Here is an 18,329-nt window from a genome sequence, read left to right on the forward strand (position 1 = left end):
GCACTTTCGCAAGCATGAACCTTAGGGCAGAAATGGTAGAATGCTACATTGAACCCTTGGGTGCCCTCAGTCCATTCTCTGACAGAAAAATTTAGATCCAGAGAGGAAACATGACCTGTTGCCCCCATAAACATCTCAGAGTTAGTTCCTGGCAGGGCTGGGCCTGGTGGCTGGTCCTTTGTCACCTAGACTGGTGCCTACTAGGTTGATCCGTGCTTCTCTACGCTCAGGCTGCCTCTTGTTCTCAGCTCTGCCCACTTGGCCCTTTGCCTCCTCCTATCTGCCTTTCTGAGGCCTTGGAGAGAAGAAGGTGGGCTGGGCAGAGTTGGGCCAAGCAGAGGTGGGCCAGCAGAAGCCAGCAGAAGCCAGGCCTCTGTCCTCCTCCACACACTTGCCTGGGCAGTATGGGAGAGGCTGGACACCCCTGCCTGGGCCACCTGCCCTCAGACTTTGTATTCTTGTGGAGTTGGCTCAGGAGCCACCCTGTGCAGATGCCGGGGGGCAAGGCACTTAAGGCACCAGGCTGGGGGAAGGGGACCCAAGCTTCCTGGATGCACCTACTTCCTGAATCACCTGGCCTTGGACAATTTAACTTTTCTCTCTGTACCTCAGTTTCCTCTCAAGGGGATCATAATTTGGCTGTGGCAGGGAGTGAAGTGGTATCTCTAAAGCACCAGCGCAGTGCCTGGCCAAGGCTGGGCACCTGTGAATGGTCGTTTATCTGTTTCCCTTCTCCCAATGGGAAAGTTTGACAGAAGGAGGAGATGCTCCTCAGGGATCCTGTCTCAAAGTGACCGGATGCTGTGTGCTGCCCCTGCCCAGCACACACAATTGTCTGGGTCCTGTCTCCCGGGCTGGGTGGTCAGGCACCATTCTGCCTGCAAGTGGCTGAGACTATGCAATTCTGCAGTCACCTGAAGGATAGCTGTTGCTCCCTTTGTTGAGGCCACCACCTCCAGCCTCATCACCTTTCCCCTTGAGGATTGCAGCAGTGTGTCGGGCTCCCTCCCATCCAGCCACTGCCCACTCGGCCCCAGAGGGTGCCCTCCAGCCCACACATTCTGTCCCCGCTCTCCTGTGCCTGACGGGTGCCATGCCAGTGCCAGGATTGGTCCTGTGGGCTCCCTCTGTCCGGCCTGGTCCCACCGGGGTAGGGGCTGCCTCAGTGTCCTCGTCTGTAAGTGCCACTGTGGGAAGAACCTAAAACTACAGCCTGCATCCTGTGTAGCTTCTGCAGCACTTAACTTGGCACAGGTTCCCTGCATTTCTAGGTCACCTGTCCGTCACCCCTAGGAGACAGGGAGTTCTGAGCCCACAGGATTGAACCCCAGTCCATGTTCAGAGCCCCCAGGGCCTCTTCCATGATCTGAGAGTTCAGCATGCTCAGCTCCAGCATCACCCCTCTTGGCTGCTTTCCATGCAGGAGGATGAGGCTGGTGAGGCGGCTAGAGCCCTGATCCTGGATGTGTCACTTCTGGTGACTTCTCTGAGCCTCAGTCTCCTCACTTGTGAACAGGCGGAATCGCTGTGTGGATAAAATGGCATAAGCCCAGGGAAGGGAGGATTTGACAGCCATGTCCCCATCCCCCCTTGTCCCTCTGGAGCCAGCCAGGCCCCAACCCAAGGGAGGAGGGAGGAGGGAGAAGAGCTTGTGGCTTGGAGGCTGAGTCTGAGGATGTCGGACCTTGCAAAGAGCAGGCTAACAGGTGCTCCTTGGCGTGCACTCTGGCTCCAAACCCAAGAGCTGGGCCACCGTGGCGCACTGTGGCTGTCATGTCTGGGGCATTAGGACCCCGCTTGCCTGCGCTTATAACCATCCAAGGAGATGTGCCCCACAGCCAACCATGGAAGTGGACTCCTGGGACCTGGGCTGCCCTCCCTGAGTCACACTGCTTGGGAGGAGCCTTTGTTCACCCCTGCTGGGCCCCCTGCCCGCCCTCCTGGGTGACTGGGGCAGCCCCAAGCCTCAGGTGGGGGTGGAAGTTGAGAGCTGCCAGGACTTGCTCAGGTGCCTGCCCTGGGGCAGAGAGCTCAGACCTGCAGGAGCCAGCTAGGACTCGAGTATGACAACAGCCCCAGGCAGTTGGGCTGGCCCACTGGCTGGTCACCAGCACCCTGGCCTGCCCCACAGCCAAGCCCAGGACCAGCTGCCACTCTGGGTGGTAACAGGGAACCTGCTCTGGAACTTGGGAGACCTGGGCTCCAACCCCTGGGTGCAGCGCCTGATAGACAGGTCAAGGGTGGAGGGTAGTGGGTGGGGGAGACAGTGGCCAGAGGGAAGAGTTGTGCAGATCGAAGCACAGCAGTGGGAATGTGTCTCAGACTGAACTGCACACTTCAAAGCCATTAAGAAGGTAAATTGTATGTTCTGTATATTCTACCACAATTAAATTTTTTAATTTATTTTTTAAAGATTTTATTTATTTTCAGAGAGGGGAAGGGAGGGAGAAAGAGAGGGAGAGAAACATCAATCAGTTGCCTCTTACAGGCCCCAACCAGGGACCTGGCCTGCAACCCAGGCATGTGCCCTGACTTGGAATCAAACCGGCGACCTCTCAGTTTTTAGGACAATGCCCAGCCCACTGAGCCACACCAGCCAGGGCAGGGCAAAAAAAAAAAAAATTGTTTTTAAAGAAAGAAAGAAGCTGTACACTGAAGTAAACTTGAATTCTCATATTCCAGGGTTACTGAAAGGTGCTGGTAGTGGGCCACTGGTTTTTTGGTTTTTTTTTTTTAACAAGGACTTTTAAAACTTAATTATAAATATTTCCAAATATGTACAAAGGTAGAGAGAGAATAAAAAACCTCCCATGTGCCCATCACTCAGCTTTATGATTTTATTCATCTCCCTGTGTACACTCCCCCCATACCCCTAGTCCCTCCCCTGCTCCCAGGTTCTTTTAAAGCAAATTCTAGACATATGGCTTTTCCTTCATCAATATTCAGTGTAGGCAAACATTTTAAAGTATAATGTGCATTTGGTTTAGGGTAGGCGATTTGTGGTTTCACAGGGACAATTGCCTGACACAAGACGGAAGGGTTCAGCCCCCCAGGGTATGCCAGGCACCAGGCCTCCGGCTGACCAGTTGGGAGAAGTCTCTCTGCTCTGTCTTCACCAGCATGGAGCCACCAGCCACCCTGACCTTCCTCTTCAAGGACGCTTGCTCCTCGTTCTCTCTTCCCCGCAAGGGAAGGCTGGGAGAAATTATCCTTGGGGTTCCTCATGGGACTTCTTTCTGCCTGTGCGGAAAGATGGCTGAGACACTCAAGCCCTCCGCCTCAGTGCCAAAAGAGGGGAGCTTCCCACGGAGTAGGGGAGCCCCAGGCCTGACCAGTTAGGGCCTGGTCTTGGGGGTTTCAGCCACCTGGCCACTCCTGCACCCCTCACTTATGTGTCCACCCAGCACGCCCCCTGCCTCTCCTTCCTTCTCTCCATGCCCAGCCAGTCAGCCAAGCTGGGCATAGCCTTCCCTGGGCCCTGGCTCATGAAATTCCACAGGCCTTGCATGTCTGGAGATTGGCCCTGCACGTCTGGAAATTGGTCCTGCACATCTGGAAATCGGCCCACTCTGATGCATCTTCTGCCAAGGCAGATGTTTCCCTGGGCCCCGGCTCTGTTCCAGTTCCTCCACTGAGATGTGCCCACACAACCTGCCTAGCTGGCTTCCATCCCCAACCGGGAGCAGGTCCTATTCACAGAGCCGTGTGACTGCTGCAGCCTGAACCCAAACATTCATCCAGCCCCACCCAGGGGAGCCAGACAGGCGGGCGCACATCCTCCCCCGCCTGGCACAGCCACGCCCCACTCCTCCCTCTCTCTAAACCTACCAAAGCAGCAGCCCCCTCCACGTGCTCCACCTCCTTGGAGATCTGGATCCCACACGGATCCTCAGGGGTCCCCCAGGTGCTGTGAGCTCATTTGCTGTGCCCTTGGCAGGTCCAATAGCAGGATGAACAGATGGTTGTGTGTGCAGTGTGGACACCAGACCAGCCTTTTACTCTGCACACAGCTGCCAGCCCCATGGGTCTTAACCAGGCTGATGGGACAAAGAGTACCAGAGGGGGCAAAGGCCACCCCTTGTCCCTGGGTTAGTGTTAGCTCTCCCACAGGAGCTGGTGAGAAGGTGACACAAGACTTAGGAGCAGCTATTGCAGGTCTGTCCTCTGGAGCACAAGATTTACTGAGGCAAACATCAGAAAGAAAAGGGAGGGAGCAGGGCTGGGCGGAGGGTGCCACGTGGGAGGCAGACCCCAATGGCCATGCATGGAGCTCCAGATCTAACTGCTTACTTGAGGACTACCCCCCTTCAACCCCCTCCACCCACCTTATTCCTCAGTTGCTGGCCTCTACAGAAGTGCAGGACTGCCACCTGAAAGTGAAGGTGGACCCAAAAGGTGCTGCCAGCTGGGTGCTGCCAACCAGATGTATTCTTTGCAGCTGGGCAGTGAGTCCTTTCTCACTAGGTGTGTCACCTTGTCGCACCCAGGCCAGGCGGTGTGTCCTGGGCTGCTGCAGGCATAAAACCTTAAAAAAATATTTTAAATCCTCACTTGAGGCTATGTTTATTGACTTCTGAGAGAGAGAGAGAGGAAGAGAAAGACATCAATCAGCTGCCTCTTGTATCCACCACAACCAGGGATCGAACTAGCAACCTAGATATGTGCCCTGACCGCAGATTGAATTTGCAACCCTTTTGGTGTATGGGACGATGCTCCAACCCACTGAGACACCTGGCAGGGCATGCAGACAGAACCTTCAGGATGAAAGTAGGTTGATAGGGCCATGGCCTCCTACTCTCAGCCCCCAGGAGGTGCTTGGCATGGTTGAATGAATGTGTGTATGAAGAAGCAGATGAACTAACTGGGTTTTAGTGTGATTCTGGAATTTGGCATCTGGGACCTACGCTCACATTGAATCCTGGCCTTTAGTAGCTGTGACCTTTAACCTGCTCTAGGCCTTCATTTCCTTATCTGTGAAGTGAAGGTGATGGTACCTGTTGTGAGACTTAAATGTACTGACTTCTGCAGAAGCCCCGTGGAGAGTAAAATCATGTATACATGATGTTCCTCACTGGAACATAAAATGCCACCCCCTGCAAGAAAAGGAACAGGCAGAGAGTGCACCAGAATTTTCATGGTCAATGTTCCTGAGTGATTTTTAAAAAGTTTTATTTTGAAACAGTTTCAGTCGTAGAGAAAACTTACAAAAATAGAAGTTTGTTTATACCCTTGACCCAGCCTTCCCCAGAGTTAACATCATACAGAATATAGTACAGTGATGGCAACTGAGACATTAATAGCAATACTACAAACTGTGGACTTCATCTGGATTCAACCAGTTTTTCTCCTAACCTGATTCAGGATCCAGCCTAGCACCCCACACGGCATTTAGTTGTCATGTCTTCTTTGTCTCCTCTAGTCTGTGCTGGGTCTTCCATCTCCTCATCTTTTGTGACCTCACTTTGTGAAGGGTACTGGCCAGGTGTGTGCCCTTCTGACTGTGCATCTGAGACCAGGCAGTGGGGAAAGACAACAGGTGGGTGGCCTCTGAGCCATGTGAGGGGCTGCGAGGTGTCAGTTATCTCATCACAGCTGCCTATAAAACCTCACAGATGTTATTATTATTTTTTTTGAATAGTCAGTGTTCAGCTAGATTGAGCCACATATTTACCAGTTTTGTCCTCATTCCTTCCTGCATTCATGATTCTTCTCAGATCATTTTTCTCTCAGTTTTTGTCTGAAAATGTCTTTACTCAGCCTTTCTTCTTAAAGGATAGTTCTGAGTATAGAATCAAGGCTGGAAGTCATTTTTCTTTAGTTCACTGAAGCTATCGTTCAACCACATGCTGGTTTCCATTTTTGCTGTTGAGGAATCATGTGCCATCTACTTCCTCTGCAGTGACAAGTGTCCCCTAAATCTCCTTAGCTTGCAGCTTTGTTTGAAATAAACAAAGATATATTTCTAGCTCACTTCCCATGTCCTGTGTGCATTGTCTGCAGCTCCCACCTGGGACATGCCAGGTTCCTGGCAGAGGGAAAAGAGTGGTGGCAAAGTAACATGATAGTTCTAAAAGCTTTTGCTGAGAAGTGGTGGCAGACTGTGGCTTATCCTCACGTGTCATTACCCTTGCATATCATTGAGCCTGAGGTCAGCAGGGAGAGAAAGTATTGGCCTTCCACAGGAATTGGTGACACAGTAATGCTGTCTCCCACACTGTGGCTCCTCTGAAGAGTTCTGTATCACTTAGGGTCTACTCAGGAAAACAAGCCATAGTACTTTTTTCAAATAAAGGAGATGTAATACACAAGGCGGATTATATATGTAGATTTTGGAAGCCTGAAAGAGCAAAGGAGGATGCTGCCCAGATATTAGTAATTACAGGAAGCAGCTGTCCCTTACAGGCTTGGGGGGATTTAAGAGAAGAGATAAGGTTAATAGGACCTAGGGTCTTGGAGGAGGACCCACACTGGAACTCAGACCATTAGAAGGCGCTGCTGGTGTGGTCTAATACCTGGGAAGGAGTTCAGTGTGGCTGGTGCCAGGCACGTTGAAAGGAGCTGGAGATTCCTGAATTGAAGCCAACAAGAAGTAGAGACAGGGAGGGATCCCACTCTCCCTCCTACTCATCTCCCTTTAGTGCTTGCCATTGGGAATGGAACAAAATGTCAGCTGGGAAGGAGGCCTGGGAAATGGAAGGTTTGCAGACCCTAGCCTGAGCATTACAGAGCAGATTGTAATGGAAAGATGGGTTTAGACATGAAAGACAAGGGGTAAGTGACAGGTACCTATTGTTTTCCTCCAGGTGCTTTCACTATTTTTCTCTTTGTCTTTGGTTATCTGTATTTTCACCATGATGGATCAAGGTATGGACTTATTTATTTATCTTAAAGATGAAATTAGTTTTTATTTATTTTAAGATTTTATTTATTTTTAAAGATAGGGTAAGGGAAGGAGAAAAAGAGGGAGAGAAACATCGATGTGAGAGAGAAACATCAATTGGCTACTTCTCAATACACCCTGACTGGGGACAAACCCTCATCCCAAGCATGTGCTCAGACCTGGAATCAAACTGGTGACCTTTCAGTCTACAAGAAAATGCTCCAGCTAACTGAGCCACACTGTCCAGGGAGGGCATGGTGTGGATTTCTTTTTATTCACTTGAGTTCTCAAGGCTATAGATTGATATCTTCCATCTTTTCTGGAAAGTTCTCAATTATCATCTTTTCCAGTTCTGCCTCTGTTCTGATCTCTCCTTCTCCTCTTCTTCTGGGACTGTGATTAAATATATGTAAGATATTTTCATTTTAACTTCCATACCTGTAACCTTTTATTCTGTATTTCCATTCTTTTGTATCTACATACTTCTTGCTAGATTGTTTCTTTTGACCAGCCTTCTATTTCTCTAATTCATTCTTCAGCCATGTCAAATCTGCTGTTAAGCCCATCAACTGAGTTTAAAATTTTGGGTTTTAGTTTATTTTATTCCTTTTTTGCATATGCTATGTAATTTTATAATTTCCAGTTCCCTGCTGAAGTTTCCAATGTTGACATTTAATTTCTTGAGTATAGTAAGTGTAATTTTTTTTCAACCTTAAGTTTCTCCAGCTCTATTTCTGTTGACTATTCTTTCTGTTGCTTTTAGCTCAAAGAATCTTGCTTCCTCATGTATCTGGTTATTTTGTTTTGTTTTGCTTTCATTTTTTCTTTGTTTCTTTCTTTGGTTATTTTTGTATGGTAAATAATGTGTGTGTGAAATTATTTGAGAGAGAATTTGAATAGGGTGATTTTGTCATTCACCAGAGAGAATTTTCTATTGCTTTGCCCTGGAGAGCTCAGCAACCTGAGATCATGTTACTTCATACTTAGGGCCTGACGTTTTCTGGGGCACCTGGATGGCTCGGCTGGACTGCCATTCAGGGGCAGGAGGTACGCTTTCAGTTCACCTTTACTTCTGGGGTACACTCTTTCTGGGGCTGAACCCAGTGTGGAAGTGGTTTATCAGTGTCCCACCCTTGGCAAGCCCCTGACTGATTTTTGTCTCCAGCCGTGCATGCCACTAGAAGCAAGCTTGGCCTCTCAGTAGCCTCAGGTCTCAGGGTCACCTCTTTGGAATCCTGTCCCCTCCTGGACCTTGCCACAACAATTCCTCATGATCATGTTAACTCTTTAATATTTTTAAGAAGGGGTGTGTGTGTGTGTGTGTGTGCGCGTGTGTGTGTGTGTGAAAGAGAGAATTTTATGAACATTTGACCAACTCAGCTGTCTTCAACAGGGAGTTTTTTTTTTAAATATTTTTATTAATTAATTTGTTTATTTATTTTTAGAGAGAGGGGAAAGGAGAAAGAGAGGGAGAGAAACATCACTGTGTGGTTGCCTCTCACTCGTGTCCCCAACTGGGGACCTGATGTGCAGCCTAGTTATGTGCCCTGACTGGGAATCGAACCAGCGACACCTGGCTCACGGGCAGCAGGGAGGTTTTATGGGAGGTATCTAGTCTGCCTCTTACTAGAGTAGAGGTCTTGGTTTGCTTCACTTCAGTGTGGAGGGTGGATCAGATGATTCAAGAGTGGCTTCCGGGAGACCAGTTAGGTTAATCCTTGTGGGAGATGTGAGGAGCCTGGGTGAGGGTGTTGGAAGAATAGCTGGAGAGAGGACAGATTTGACAGCTACTCTGGATGTGGAGCTGATGGTCTTGGTTGTAGATTGTGTGCGGGGATGAGAGAGATAAGGGGGAGGAGGCCTCAAGGGTTTGGCACAAGTAAGCAAATGGGTGATGGTCCTGTTACAGAACCCCTGGGCTGCTCCAACTGAAAACAAACCCACAAAAAAAAAAAAAAAAAAAAAAAAAGAAAACAAACCCACAGGCTCTTTAGTGAGGGGCCCAATTGCCCGCCGCCAGAATTACAACTCTCAATACCAGAATTTAGTGAAAAGAAAAAGAATTGTTTATTTAACAGTTATATAGATTTAGATTATTTGTGGATTTCTGCTGTTAAGTCTTATGTTCTTTAAAACACCCATAAACACATAGCCTTGCCTCCCCACCTACCAAACCTGGCCAGTCTTAGGAAGGTCAGAAACACCGTTTCCCTACTTTCCAAACACAGTTCAGCTTTACCAGCAGCTGCCAATCACTCAATTCTGATTGGGGAGGTCCTTTCTGTGCCGTGGTGCCCTCCAGCTCTCAATGCAGAACCGCCTGGATTCTCAGCCTCCTTGTAAACTGCCTTCTTCCTGCAAACCGCATGTATCTCCTCTCCTTATCAAAACCGCATGGCGAGAGCCTCTTCCTAAAGCAGCCTGGAGACCCCTTCTCCAAGCCACATGGAAGGAGCACAGGAGACTGAGAGAGAGCTAAAATGTCCGCAGCTGTTTATGTATCCCTGACTGCGTCCTCTGACACAGTGGGTGTTGCAAACAGTTCTGATCATTACGTAGGCTCTGTCTGCTTTTTCCATACCATCCCCTGGTTCAAGATCCCTCCCATGTACCTGAGGCCTTGGAAGCAACCAAGCCATTTTGCATAAGAAAGAAATTCTGAAAGCTGCTTCCTTCTCCTCATCCCCCAGCCGCAAACGGGGTTTTTGGACTCCCCTGTTTCTGGACTCCCAGTCTCAGAAGCAAGTGTCTGAGGGGAGGGGCAGTTTGGTGAGAAATCAACAGGTTAGCTTTGGAAATATGTATTTGATGAGGCTTTGGGATGTCCACGTAAGAATGTTCCATGGGGCAGTGAGAGAGACTCTGGGTCCCTTGCAATGGATGAAGAAACAACTCAGACACTCTCCATCCGGGGAAGGAAGGGAGGGAGTTTTCTCTAGTGGAAAATTGCCCTCGTTTCTTTATTAGCCAGGGTTTTTATCTACTTTCCACATGCGGAAACACATAAAGAAAATATGCAGCCCTTCCTCAAATGGTAGGGAGTTAAAGGGAAATGCAGATCAATATAGAGTTGAAACATCCGGGTATTTTACACAAGGTCAAAAACATTTCCTCTTACTTAATCATTCTGTTCTTCACATTTTACTGACAAGGATTTGAGGCTATACAGAGAAAAACAGAGCCGGTTCCCTTTTCCTTAAAAGCCACTTTGTATTTCTATTCTATCTTTAAAATCCACTGGAGGGTAGGATTCAGAGCAGGCCTGGAAGACAACTTGCTGGCTAAGGGCCCAGCGGGTGGCGGCTCTGCACAGCAGTCTTTTAAACCAAGCCTGTCTGCTTCTCACATCTCCCCATGCATGTCTGTCCCCCACAGGGAAGCTGCTGAGTTGAATCTGAACTTCAGGCAGAGATATATATTAAAGTGAGTCTTCAACATGTAGGGGGCATTTTGATCCTGTAGTTTTCTGAATGGGGATATTTTAATTAGAAATTTTCCTAACACTGGTGATATTTTTCCTTGTGTCAGTACAGCATTTGGGGAATCATTTGCATGGAAGCAAACTAATTTCTTCATAAAAATGTAAATTCAGCACAGTCAAACCATTTCTTATTTTTCACATTTAAATTTTATTTTACCAAAATTATTGTCATGAATATCACAGATTTTCAGTTTAATTTTATTGAATCTAACTTTTTTTGACCAATACAAAAGTTATTTAACAAAAGTTTGATGTAAAAATGTTCATAACTCGATTTTAATGTTATAGTAAAACAGGTACTGTGGAGAGGGGACGTGTGATGATGCTGTTTCCTCCTATTAGCACCGTTCCAGTGTTGTTCTGTTGCCCACTAGTTCCCATCTCCACACAATCATCTGTCACAGGATTCATAAAGGGGTCAAATCCCCGCAATGTTCTTTGGACATGTTTGCCACCATTTTTTAAAAGATTTATTTATTTATTTTCAGAGAAAGGGGAAGGGAGGGAGAAACAGAGGGAGAGAAACATCGATGTGAGAGAGAAACACCAGTTGGCTGCCTCTATCACACCCTCAACAAGGGACCTGGCCTATAACCCAGGCATCTGCCCTGACTGGGAATCGAACCAGGGACCTTTTAGTTCACAGGCTGGTGCTCAATGTACTGAGCCACACCAGCCAGGGCATGTCTGCCACCATTTAAATTTAATGATAACTTCTTTTCCATAATTCTTTTTTAACTCAGGAGGGTGAGCTTTGCTCATGGTGTCTATTCCATGAGCTCAAAGATACCTCCAAATGGAATTCATGGCCTCTCTTTCAATCTAACTTTTTTAAAAAGTATATTTTATTGATTATGTTGTTACAGTAGTCCCAAATTTTTTCCCCTTTGCTCCTCTATGCCCAGTACCCCCCTTGCCTCCAGCAATCCTACCCTCCTTAGTTCATGTCCATGGGTTGTGCATGAAGCTCTTTGGCTTCACCCTTTCCTATATTCTTCTTCTTCTTCTTCTTTTTAATATTGTATTTATTTAGTTTTTTAGAGAGGAAGGGAGAGAGAAAGAGAGGGAGAGAAACATCAATGTGTGGTTGCCTCTCACGCGCCCCCAATGGGGGCCTGGCCCACAACCCGGGCATGTGCCCTGACTGGAAATTGAACCAGCAACACTTTGGTTCACAGGCCAGCGCTCAATCCATTGAGCCACACCAGCCAGGGCTCCTATATTATTAACGTCCCCGTGCCTATTTTGTACAATCAATTATGCTTCTTAATCCCTGCACCATTTCCTCATTTCTCCCCCTTCCCCTTCCCAGATGATAACCATCCAAATGATCCCCATACCTATGATTCTGTTCCTATTCTGGTTTGCTTAGTTGGATTTTGTTTTTATTTTTTAGATTCAGTTGTTGATAGTTGTGAGTTTGTTTTCATTTTAATGTTCATAATTTTGACCTTTTTCTTAAGTTCCTTTAACATTTCATATAATAATGGCTTGGTGATAATGAACTCCTTTAGCTTCACCTTGTCTGAGAAGCACTTCATCTGCCCTTCCATTCTAAATGATAGCCTTGCTGGATAGAGTAATCTTGGTTGTAGGTCCTTGCTTTTCTTCACATTGAATACTACTGCTTGCCAGTCCCTTCTTGCCTGCAGAGTTTCTTTTGAGAAATCAGCTGATAGTCTTATAGGCACCCCTTTGTAGGTAACTCTCTGCTTCACTCTTGCTGTTTTTAAGATTCTCTCTTTATATTTCACCTTTGGCATTTTAATTCTGATGTGTCTTGGTGTGGTCCTCTTTGAGTCTAGCTTATGTGGTACTCTGTGCTTCCTGGACTTGTATGTCTATTTCCTTTGCCAAATTTGGTAAGTTTTCCTTCATTAATTTTTCAGTTAAGCTTTCAATTTCTTGCTCTTCCTCTTCTTCTGGCACCTCTATGATTTGAATGTTGGTATGTTTAAAGTTATCCCAGAGGTTCCTAAGCCTCTTCTCATTTTTTGTAATTCTTGTTTCCTCATTGTTTCCTCATTTCTGGTTGACTGTTTTTTTCTTCCTTATGTTCCAAATCATTGATTTGAACCCCAGTTTCCTTCCCTTCATCATTGGTTTTGTGTGGATTTTTCTTCATTTCATTTAGCATAGACCTCACGTCTTCCCTTATATGTTTGCCATACTCAAGCGTATCTGTCAAGCCTGTGAGCATCTTTATCACCAGTGTTTTGAACTCTGCATCTCTTAGGTTGGCTATCTCCTCGTTGTTTAGTTCTCCCGTTGGAACCTTGATCTGTTCACTCTTTTGGGCGATACTTCTCTGTCTCCTCATCTTGACAGGCTCCTGTGTTTGTTTGCCTCTGTGTCTTAGGTAGAGCTGTTGCTCCTGTTACATTGTAAGGGGCGGAGCCTTAGGTATTCGTCAATATAGGGCGACCTGTTTCACCATGTTGTAGCGCTGTATGTGGGGGAGGGGTGAGTGGGGACAATGTTGCTTACTCAGCACTTGCCCCCTTTCCAGGGACTTCTCCCACTTCTTTATGGGACTGGCACCTCTCCAGCCGTTGTCCTGGCTGTTGTTCCCAGAGTGGGTGGGTCTGCGGATGTTCTAGGACCATGGGGCCCTTTAAACAAGTAGACTCTGCTGAGAGACTGGCAATTTCTTCCTCTGTGCCAACCCCCACTGGTTTGCACAATCAGAAGCAATGAGGCTTTATTTTTCCTGGCACTGGAACCATGAGCTGTGCGGTCTGGTCTGAAGCTGGGAACACTCTCCAGGTGTCCCTCCTGACTTTTTGAAACGTGTGATTGCGCCTTCCGCCAGCCGGCTGCCGCCACCACCACACTGAGTCTTCTCCACCCCAGCTCCGCCCCTCCTACCTGTCTGGATGAGTATTTCTTCTTTATATCTTTGTTCTACTTTCATGCAGCTCGATTTTCTGGAACTTATGGTTGTCTCTAGTTTTGAGGTAGTTGTATTCCTTCTTAGTTGTGGAGGGAGATGCAGCATGTCTGTCTAGGCCTTCTTCTTGGCTGGAAGTCATTCTAACTTTTAAACAAAATCAGTTTATTGATTCATCAGTTTGCATGTGCCCAGACCAAGGATCAAACCCACAACCCTGGCGCATTGGGACAGCCCTCCAACAAACTGAGCTACACAGCCAAGGCTACATTTTCTTTTCACAACTATTATTTCTACTGAGTCCAATCTCCTGTACCAGTTTTTGCAAATCTCAGTTATGTTAAGAAGATTTGATTTTTCTGACATTTGAAAGTCAATCAATTTTATTGTGTGCAGGTTCAGCTATGGTCAGTTTTATTTTGTGTTGTTGGATGGGAGAGTATGTCTACATTTCTTAGGGTACCTGGGAGAAATTTTTGAGCGATAACTAACACAGAAATGGAGAGAGAAAATAGTAGTTGAGAAATATACAAAGAAATGGAAAGAGAGGGAAGGAAGATGGGAGAAAAGCAGGGAGACAGACAGAGGGAGGGCAGGAGAAGATGCACTGTACCGCAGGTCAGAGTACCCTTGGGTTGAAATGGGCAAGGTAGACCATGCTCTGCTTCAGTCCTCAGGAGATAGATGGCCACTGAAGCCCCAGAGGAGGATGGGATCCTCTGGGGACAGCACAGGACTCAGGATCAGGCTGGAGGGACTGCAAGATGTAAAGGCAGGTCAAGGAAGTTGAGGATCCAGCAAGACCACAGAGAAGGAGGAAACCTGGGGCAGACGCCCACCATGCCCCCCTGCCCTCAGAGTCTCGCAGAGAGCAGGTGTGGGTGTCTAGAGGTGCAGCTGCTGGGCTGGGTGCCTGCTGTGTGTGCCGCATGCTGCATGTGGTCCAGGAAGTGCTGTGGGGGAGCAGTGCTTGGGGCAGAAGGCCAGAGGACCCAGACCACATGTGGCAGGGAGTACTCAGTTGCACTGTGGAGAGAGGGCCCTGGGTCCCCTCTTTGTTCCTGAGCTGACCAAAGAGTGGCCCTGTAGAGAGTGGCCTAGAGCAAAAGGGCAGCTGTGCAGGCATCTGGGAGTCAACAGGCTCTTTTGTCCAGGATGGCAGTGTGGGTCAGGGCTCATAGGGCCAAATTGCCCTCACCAGGTACCTCAGCCACCCCCACTCTCCACGAATTCAGTTCTTTGTCAGGTACTCTCACTTCCACTACTACAGGACTCCTCTCTCTAGGGTGGCCAGATTTAGCAAATAAAAATGCAGTATACCTAGGTAAATTGGAACTTCAGATAAATGTGTTATTTTTAATACCATTTTATTAGTTAAAAAAAAAAAAAAGCCTGTTGATAAATTCCAATTTAACTGGGGCTGTCTGTCTTTGCTCTGGCAGCCTTACCCCTCTCCCAGCCCTTTTCCCCTCCTTTCCACCCGCCCCTGAGTTGGCCTCCGAGAACACCTGGAGCCCTCCTGGCAGTCTGACTGCTCCCACTCAGGCCCCCAGGCCACTTTCACCCCAGTCACCAGCAGAGCTTGCCACCCAAAGCTGGGAGGCTGCACAGTGAAGGCCTGTGAACAGGGCTTGTTTGGTGGTGGTGTTTTCAATCAGGAAGTTCCACTGTAACAACTGGATTCCTGGCTTCTTTTTTTTAAAATGCGGAGCTGTGGCAAACCTGAGTCCAGTTATCCACCTTGGCTTCATGACCTGGAGCTAAGAATGCCTCTCCTTTGTAGAAAGACCTAGTCTCCACTTCTGTGTCCTCCTAGTTAAGGTTCAACTCCATAACCTGCTCTTGCCCTGTCTGGTCTTCTGAGCCCTGATCTGCTGAGGTTAGATTCCTCAACCTGACATGCAAGGCCACCCCAACTCAGGCAACGTCTCCTTTCCCACCTTCCTTCTCTTCTCAGTTCCTTTTCTCACCCCCTTCTCCCAACCAGTGGAATGCTGGGTGGCTCCTAAGCATGTCCTGTGCTTCTGGCCACCCAGTCTCTGTCCTCACTGGCCCCTCTGCCCTGCAGGTGATTCTCCTTCTTCCTGTGCTAACATCCTGCTTGTTCCCCCTGGTCCAGGCCACATGGACACCTTCCATGAGACCCTCTCTGCAATCTCTCTATTGCAAGATGCTCTCTGCTCTCTTCTCCAGCCCTTCACAAAACCATCAATGTATCTGTAACCAGGACTTCCTCAGTGCGTCTGCATAAACACCTGCAGACTCCTTCACCCCGAGCATCCACTGCAGTTCCTGGGGAGACAACGAGGAAAATAACTTTGGGGAGCTCCAGGTGAGTGTGGCAGAGTTCAGAAGGAGAGGCCTCTGACCGCAGCTGCGGGCAGGGCTGTGAACAATATTCCTGCAGAGAAAACATTCAGCCCCGTTGCCTCTCACTGGGAAGAGGCATTGCCCAGACTTCAGAAATGACCAGAGCCCAGGAGCTGGGTCTGAGGGCGTGGCTCACCTGGAGCCCAAACCTCTCTTCCTGGGAGAGCGCCGAGGGGCTGAAGGCTTGGAGCCTGGTCACCAACTGTTTCCCGTGGCCAGGCTCAAGACTTTTTTTCCAAGTTCAAGACTTTTGACCCTGACATGAGTAATTGGAAACCAGTGGAGCTTTTTTTTTTTTTTAATTAAGAAAAATTATTGATTTGAGAGAGAGAGAAAGAGAGAGAAACATTGCTTTGTTGTTCCACTTATTTATTCATTCATCGGTTGATTTATGTACCCTGACCCAGGAATTGAACCTGCAACCTTGGTGTATCAGAGCAATTCTCTAACCAACTGAGCTGCCCTGCCAGTCCAGTGGAATTTTTAAAGCAAAAAAAAAAAGTTACCTAATGCGTTACTAGAATGTAACACTCATGAGAGGCAGGGATTCCAGTCTGTTCTGTTTTCAGAACTCCTGGTAACTACTGAATAAATAATTGTGTAATGTAGAAATGAGTGAACGAATGAATGTTTTATAGGAAGGTCATCCAGGCCACAGTGAGAAGATTGACTGGAAGGGACAGAATCTGGGGCTACCAGGCGTCAGGTGAGAGTCTTTCCAGAGGAAGAGCAGGGGGAACTGAGCGGAGGGGTCATGGCAGGAGGTTTAGAGGTGACCTGACTACCTTTACTTGGAGGGCTGAGCCTTCATCTTTGCAGTAACTGCAGCTGCCCAAGAATTACTTGTTGAACATTTAACAAAAGAACGTTCTAGATCTGCTAAAAGACAGAACCACCTGCCCTTGACTCCAGCGGTAGGCGGCTGGTCAAGAACTTCCTCCTCCTGATACTTTTTCTCTCAGCATTTCTTCCCAGTTTTCTCTGCAGACATTGCCTCATTCCATCATTATCATAACCCTGAGAAGTGGAAAGGATTAGCTTCCTTTTACAGATGGAGACTCAAGCCTCCCTGAGGCAGGATAGTAGAAGCTGGGAAAATTCCTTGGCAAGTGGAATGGGGAAACTGACGTAGCTGCACAAACTGGTTGGGCAATTTACAACCAGATAATAAATTGCAAAGTCTTATCTTCCCTAACCAGCGACACCTAGGACCCAGTGATTTACACATTCCAGACTGTGCCAGGGGTAGACCCGCCTCAGTCCTGGTCCCTCTCTGGTGACTTTTTTTAAAGGTGGAACTGACCAGAGAATGACCCTGATCCCTCTGTGCTCATTTGGATGAATCAGCATATTGAAGGACACACCTGGAAAGCTGATGAATATTCTGTTAAGACCCTCCTCTGAGACCTCCCCTAGGATTTTCACTTTTAAGAAGCATATGAGAGCTCTCAAGATAAAAGACCCAATTCACACTCTCCGTGGAGTGCACCCACACACCTCCTTCCCCCAGGCATATGCTTTTGCTCCTTTTCTTCTAAACTCTAATGGTTCCCAGGAGACTTGGAACCAGGGAAGTAGTGGGCAGTGGCGACTCCTTCCCTGCACCTGTCTCCAGGACCCTCTTTTCTCTGACTTTTCAGTGCAGTAAGAGCAGCCCCACCTTGGCCCACTTCTGTCACTGTGACTTTTATTTCTCAGTGAGTCCATGCAGCCCCACGTGGCTCACTCCTTTCCTATAGCATTTCTAGGGGCCAAAGCAGCACTATCCGGGCTCTCTTTTCTTGTTTCTTCTACCCGATATCCTTCCTTTGTCTGTATCCAGCTTTAATAAACATTCTCTCAAAATCATGTGCATTCGTGTTGTGAAATTTTCCTGCATGAAGTCAAGCACCCACACCTGCAGGCTGGCCCGAGGCCAACCTGCTCCAGGCTGGGTTCCTTTCCAGTGACAGTGGGAGGTTGCGTGGCTTCACCAGGGTAAAATGTGGGACAGATGGAATTCCAGCCCAGGTATGCCAGTCTCCACACCCAGAGTTCTTTCACCGTTTAGCTGGAAAGATATGAATAGCAAATGTGAAAGAGCCCAGAGGGCATGTGGATTCAGTGCCAATAGGGGTATTCACAGTAAGAGCTTCTGTTCAATGAGCCCTTCCTGTGTGCTCACTGCTGCTCCAAACCCTTGACACGAGTCACCTCATTTATTCCTCAGACACTCTTTGAGGTCTGTCTGTCTTCTCTCCATATTACAAATGTGGTATTAGCAAAGTACAAAATAAGGGGCAGAACCCACCATGGGCTGACACAGTCAGGGAAGGCCCCAGGAAGAGTGAAGCAGAGCCAGGGTAAGGTGTGTGTGTGTGGCAGGGAGCATTCCCAGAGGAAAGCCTGGCTTGAGCAAAGGTGTGAAGGAGTGGGTAGAAGAGAGGAGCCTCGGTTCTATCAGAAGAGAGATAGAAAAAAAAGAAAGGAGTGGCTGAGGGGGCATGCTTTCCAGAAGGACCCAGATGTGGCTGATTGAGGTCTTGCCATAGTAGGTCCCAGAGCAGGGGCTTGGGTGATGGGCATGCACTGGCAGTGCTGAGCAGAGGGCTGTAGAGACAGAGGTGGTTGCTTAGCTGGACACTGCAGGCCTGGTGAGATGGCGAAGACCTGAAACAGGGGATGTCCAGAGGGAGGAAATAGTTCAAGGTAGGATGGATGGGACAGGT

General features: G+C 48.0%; 1 protein-coding gene across 1 annotated transcript; it reads right to left on the bottom strand.

The window, feature by feature from the left end:
• Positions 1–10,643: 10,643 nt before the first annotated feature.
• On the bottom strand, positions 10,644–11,123 carry LOC150000448 (small nuclear ribonucleoprotein G-like). The gene is made up of 2 exons (XM_090290233.1): positions 11,062–11,123; positions 10,644–10,821 (listed from the first exon to the last, which is right to left on the bottom strand). Exons 1-2 carry the CDS (start codon positions 11,121–11,123, stop codon positions 10,644–10,646), a joined length of 240 nt encoding a protein of 79 aa, XP_090146359.1.
• Positions 11,124–18,329: the final 7,206 nt, after the last annotated feature.

This window comes from Furipterus horrens, unplaced genomic scaffold (assembly GCF_987537825.1).
Source record: "Furipterus horrens unplaced genomic scaffold, mFurHor1.1.pri manual_scaffold_10, whole genome shotgun sequence".
In the NCBI taxonomy this organism is placed as follows: domain Eukaryota; kingdom Metazoa; phylum Chordata; class Mammalia; order Chiroptera; family Furipteridae; genus Furipterus; species Furipterus horrens.

What these genes read in the sequence shown, in the direction of transcription:
- LOC150000448 (XM_090290233.1), bottom strand. Translation starts at nt 11,123, where the DNA reads ATGAGCAAAGCTCACCCTCCTGAGTTAAAAAAGAATTATGGAAAAGAA. An exon ending in AAAGAAGTTATCATTAAATT is followed by an intron (nt 10,822 to 11,061) that starts TAAATGGTGGCA and finishes AAATCTTTTAAA; the next exon opens with AAATGGTGGCAAACATGTCC.